Here is a 5,919-nt window from a genome sequence, read left to right as displayed (position 1 = left end):
GGGTAAGGTCATAACATCACCAGTAAAAAGGAAGAAAATGAGAGCATTCTTGATTAATAATCTTTCACGTTCTACACGAGCTAACAAATTAGAAGAAAAAAAAATTCATCTTTTGTTTTTCTTTGTAAAATCTCGGAAATTTGCAAAAATTTGCAAAAAATTACAGATTTTGCGGCCGCAATGCATATCAGTGATATTTAGCGATTTTTTGCGGCCGCAAGCGATGCAAAAAAAAAAAACAACCTGCCATGCCAGAAGAGTGCTGCTAGTACAAAAAGGACGCCAAACCAGCAACTTGCACTCTATTATATTAAAAAGACATTGATTCTGACAACCCAGCAGTAATTATGTTAGCAAGATCTCTAGAAGGAAAAACAGTCTATAGATGTTTATCAAATACGTGTTTGTTATCGTATCTTTAACACTAGAGAAAACTCGGTGGTTCTGTGGACTTACAATGGCGAGGTGTGGCTGCCTCCTCTCCTTCATCCTCGTTCTCTGGATCAATGTCCTCTGGAATGTAAAAATGAATATGTCACGTCCAACCAATGAATGGTTTTTTATATAGCTTTTGTTTCATAAACATTAGTAAAAAAAAAAAAAGCTATATATCGCGCAATATCCACTAAATGTGCTCAAAGCGCTTTACAAAAAAAGGTAATGACGTCCTCAATCACATTTCTAAATTACTCATAAAACGTCTCGGACTCATACAGAAATAGAAATGACAAAGTAAATAAATGTGACCATTCGCCTCAAAACGGTATTAAGTCGGGTTGGTTAAGATGTTGAAAATTGAATTTATAACCAGAAATATCAGACTTGTGTTGCGTTTGTATGTTTTATTGAGGAGAATGGATATCATATTTTAGGGAGCTAATGCCAACAATTTATATTTTTGACCAGCTTAACATTTAATTCGGCTTTTAAGCATCTGGTTCGTTCCGACATAATGCCGTTTTGAGACGATGGGTAACAAATAATTAAATGCTTCCAACCAAACTGTACAATAAATTGCATACCATGACTCGGACAATAGCTCGTTCAGTGGATATCATTTGTGAATGCAACAAATATTAACCAAAGTCATAAACAAACAAAACACCCCAACCTGAAACCATACACTCATACACACAAACACAAACACAAATCAAAAACAAATAAAATAATACACCCCCCCACCTATACCCCCAAAAAAACAACAATCTTTATCTAATAACTACTTGAAATCTTAACACTTGATAACTTTGTAGTGTTATACAAATAATATTGCATGGCATCAATGGATGAGTGCTACAATATCTCATGTTGTACGGATAGCAAGAAATGATAAACAAGGTTAGCAACTGGAAGAATAGAAGTGATGAAAAAAACCCAAACAAACATGGCGTCAGGTTCTTTAAACACTATTTTATATCACTCCAATCAATAATAAATGTGTACATGGCTATAAAGGCAGTGGTAGTAAAAGAAGAGAGGGAGGATAAATGAAGGATTGCAAAGTGTGATGAATCAGCATGATGAATCTGTATTAATCAACAATTTACGCATTTATTTGCTTTATTCATCTTTTTAAAAACTACGGTCATATAAAATTCATATGGTCCTTTATGAAGACCTAAAACACCTCCATACTCGCCACTTTTGATATAATCATCTATATCAGAGGACAGTCAAAAGTGGATGGAGTTGACACAAAAGATTATAGAGGCAGTCGAGGCATCCCAGTCAAATTATTAGGAAGTGACAGGTCCCAGGCCTATGGTTTTCACACTACTATGTTATGACGATCGACCCAATAAGCAAAGTCTGGTCCTCATTCTCGCACCGTCGCAAACCCGCCGGGTCGCATCGTCACAACACATCGTTCGACTAGATGCTCTGCCGTCTCAGGTTCTTGCCCACAGCGGGTACATGTTGGACAGGTGGAAAGTCCCCACCGATGAAGCGCACTGGCCGTGAGGCAGCTCCTCGACCGAAGCCGGCTCGCAGTCACCCAGTGTCTCCTCTTACTGGTATCAAATCCTGGCAACTTCTCACCAAGCTTAGAGTTACTAGAAAGGCAACTTACCCGCTTGAGTGATCCAGTCAAGGTAGCCCCTCAAATCTTCTTCTAACTGTTGTTTTTCTCGAAGCTTCTGGAAGTCTCCCCTGGCTTTGGCCTTTTCTCTCTCTTTGGAAAATTCTCTGGAAGTGAAAAATCAAAATCAAGTTGGATGTACATCTATTTAATGTGAACGAAAATATGATAACACATCACCATCATCCATCGTGGCTTGTGCTCTTGAGCACGTTGCCGGTCAGCTGTCTCCACGAATCACGATCCTCTGCGGTGCGCATGAAATTTGTGTTGCTTTTTAAGTCACATTTGGCCATTCTTAGGTTATTTAAATAAGTCATTCTTTGTCTTCCTCTAGCTCTCTTTCCTTCGATCATCCCAGATGTTACCAACTTTTCTATTCCGTCTCTTCTCCACACATGTCCCAGAAACCGTTACTGCCTCTTTCTGATGTTATCGATCAGTATTCTTCCCTTTCTCACCTTCTCCAACACTTCCTCGTTCGTACACCTGTCTGTCCATGATACCCTCAACATTCTTCTATACACCCTATTAAAACAAGGGTCCCGATAAATCAAAAACAGAGGGAAAAAAAGTTATCTAAAGAAAAAAAAAATTGAGAAATGTAATTATCATGATTAATATATATCAAAATAAAACCATTTTAAACAATACAGGGCCAGATTAATAAAAAGAGACATTATACATATAAATCTTCTCTCCCCCCCCCCTTCTACTGTTTTGAGCGAAATTGCACTCTTTTATCAAGTACAAAAACATAGAAACCGATTCAAAGTGGCTGATAATAGATATATCGTCTTAAGACTTGGGGATTTTTTGTGTCGTTTATTTGTGTGTGTGTGTGTGTGTGTGTGTGTGTGTGTGCGCGTGCGTGTGTATGTATATGTGTATGCGAGTTTTTGTTTTCTTTTATTACAAGATAGTGATGATGATGGTGATGGTGATGATGATGATGATGATGATGATGATGATGATGATGATGATGATGATGATGAGGACGACGACAAGGATTACAACAGTATAGACTACAAACCCGCTGAGGACTCCGAGAACGAGATTGAGGACGAAGAAAGAGCCGATGATAATTAGACTGATGAAGTAAATCCAAGGCCACTCATTCCCTACAGATTTGTTTACCTGGGAAAAGGAAAAGGGGTGGTGGTGGTGGTGGTGGTGGTGGTGGGGGGGGGGGGGTATTAGAATGGAATGGGGGAAGGTACAAATTTCGAGTTATATTTAGATTCATTCAATAGATTGTAAATGGGGAATGTTACTACATCAGATACAAAATTCATATTTAAAATATAAAGAAAGAAAGCGAACTTTTAAATAGAGCAATATCTATTAAATGAGTAAATGTGCTCAAAAATAAATATATGGCTTTAAGTAATGTATAAAGAGGGTTCCAATCTAACATCAATACTGACCATTCGGAACATATCATGCTACTTGGAAGGTGTTATGTTGTCAGAGAGAGAGAGAGAGAGAGAGAGAGAGAGAGAGAGAGACAGAGGGAGAGAGAGATAGAGAGAGAAAGAGAGAGATAGAGAGAGAAAGAGAGAGAGGGGGGAGAGAGGAGAGAGAAAGAGAGAGAGAGGGAGAGAGAGGAGAGAGAGAGGGAGAGAGAGAGGGAGAGAGAGAGGGAGAGAGAGGGGAGAGAGAGGGGAGAGAGAGGGGAGAGAGAGGGAGAGAGAGAGTGAGAGAGATAGAGAGAGATAGAGATAGAGAGAGGGGGGGGGAGAGATATAGATAGATAGAAAGTGAGAGAGAGTGGGTGAGATAGAGAGAGATAGAGAGAGATAGATAAACAGAGAGACAGAGAGAGAGGGAAGAGAGAGAGAGGAGAGAGAGAGAGAGAGAGAGAGAGGGGAGAGAGAGAGAGGGGAGAGAGAGAGGGAGAGGGAGAGGGAGAGGGAGAGAGAGATAGAGAGAGATAGAGAGAGAGAGGGGGGGTGAGAGATAGAGATAGATAGAAAGTGAGAGAGAGTGGGTGAGCTAGAGAGAGATAGAGAGAGATAGATAGATAGACAGAGAGACAGAGAGAGATAGGGAGAGAGAGAGAGACTTACATCATATAGTACATTAGTCCAGCCCTCCATGGTGATACACTGGAAGACAGTCAACATAGCAAGGCCTATGTTGTCAAAGTTGGTGATGCCATAATTAGGCCCCTCCCACCCCTCTCGACACACCCCGTCCCCCTCACAGTCGTAGCCCCTGCCACAAATACGAGGGTCGCCTGCAAATTCCGCTGGAAAGTGGGGAAGAAAAAAAAAAGAAGAAGAAAAAGATGAGCATTGATACTGCGTTTGGGTAAACTACTCACAACATCCGCCAGCCGGATATAATGTACCACCACAACAAAAAAAAAAAAAAAAAAAAAAAAAAAAAAAAAAAAAAAAAAACAACAACTTTGAACGTTTATAGTCTGATTGATAAAATGGAGTGAGAACTAATCATAAAAATGGCTGTTTAAAATCAATAACAGAGAGCAGAATTACGTCAATTTCGTTCCCTCTATAATAATAATATGATCTTATATATATATCTTATTAATTCATTTCTATGGGGAATTTTATGCGAACATGTAATATCCACGTCTACAAAATGGCTAAAAAGTAATTGGTGTAGCTGCTGCCTCCGCTTATAAATAAATAAATTAATTAATTAGCTAATTAATCAATTCATAAATCCGTATTAAAATCTATAAAGATATAAATATGCCTTTAAAAATTTAAAAATGAAGTGTAAAATTATTCAACAAATAAATAATCAAAAACAATGGAGAAAAATTTTTGTTTGTTGCTTTAGGTCTCTTCCAACACAATTGAGGTTATATGAGAGACCGCTGAAACAAAAAAACAAGCAATCTAACAAAAATAGTACAAATGTAAATCAAAATCATAACCTAAAGATGTCATAAGCTAAATTATAAATAACCAAGAACAAACAGCAGAGATTACAGGAAAAAAAATATCCCCTGTCAAAAATACAATCACAAACCAAAGAAGCGGATAGGCTAGTAAAGAGAAGAAGAAACGACATCACTATCGGATCGTACACCCATGCGAACATCATAGGTATATGATTCAAGGGTGATGCTCCCATCCAACCACCCGCAATGGAGAAAAAAAAAAAAAAAAAGAAAACAAAAAAACAAACAAACGTTAACCCCCCCCCCCCCCCCCCCACACACACACACAAGAAAAAAACAAAAAAAAACACAGTGCCTGCCTCGACTGGGGAACCAAAAATACCCCGTCACCACTCCGAACCTAAACAACCTCCATGTCCCCCCAGTCTTGGGATGCTGATATTTTGGGGATTTTTTTCTTTTGATGTTGTTTATGGGGCTGCGTGGCTCAGCGGTACGGTCTTTGCTTCGTACCTGAAAGGTACCGAGTTCGACTACCCGCCGCGTTGTGTGGCCTTGAGCAAGTCACCTAGCCTTAGCTTAATTTGCGGCGCTGCATTGCGGCTGACGCCTGGGTTATTCCAATCTTCTCTTGGAATAGACCCTAAAGAAAAATGTCCCCTTAGGGATGAATAAAGGGAATTTATTATATTTATTTTATTATTTATTATTATTTCTTGCTTTATCTGGCACCGTTTCAACTACATTTTTTTTCAAATATTTAATCGGCATGAACCAATCAATGACACCCTGGACTTACTGGAATTTTCTTTGAAGCAGGCCCTGTGCAGCTTGCCGTAGAAGAGCTCCAAGCCGATGATGGCGTAGATGATGATGACGAAGATGACGAGGAGGGCGATATGCAACAGGGGGACCATGGCTCGGACGATGGAATTCAACACAACTTGGAGACCTGGTAGTCATG

The 5,919-nt window shown here is 39.3% G+C and overlaps 1 protein-coding gene across 1 annotated transcript in view; it reads right to left on the bottom strand.

Annotated features, from left to right (window-relative positions):
* Positions 1–424: 424 nt before the first annotated feature.
* The window catches only part of LOC144975799 (voltage-dependent L-type calcium channel subunit alpha-1D-like), a 12,879-nt gene continuing 7,384 nt past the window's right edge, over positions 425–5,919 (bottom strand). Inside the window, exons 2-6 of the mRNA XM_078919985.1 lie at positions 5,755–5,907; positions 4,150–4,331; positions 3,114–3,217; positions 2,072–2,187; positions 425–513 (exon numbers count right to left, since the gene is read on the bottom strand). Of these exons, the coding sequence (XP_078776111.1) occupies positions 425–513; positions 2,072–2,187; positions 3,114–3,217; positions 4,150–4,331; positions 5,755–5,907 (644 nt within the window). The remainder of the gene's footprint in view (positions 514–2,071; positions 2,188–3,113; positions 3,218–4,149; positions 4,332–5,754; positions 5,908–5,919) is intronic.

Source organism: Berghia stephanieae, chromosome 6 (genome assembly GCF_034508935.2).
Source record: "Berghia stephanieae isolate SIO BIC M18660-M18661 chromosome 6, UCSD_Bste_1.3, whole genome shotgun sequence".
Taxonomy (NCBI): Eukaryota; Metazoa; Mollusca; class Gastropoda; order Nudibranchia; family Aeolidiidae; genus Berghia; species Berghia stephanieae.
The sequence above is the reverse complement of the archived record's forward strand: the minus strand, read 5'-3'. Positions and strand labels throughout refer to the sequence as shown.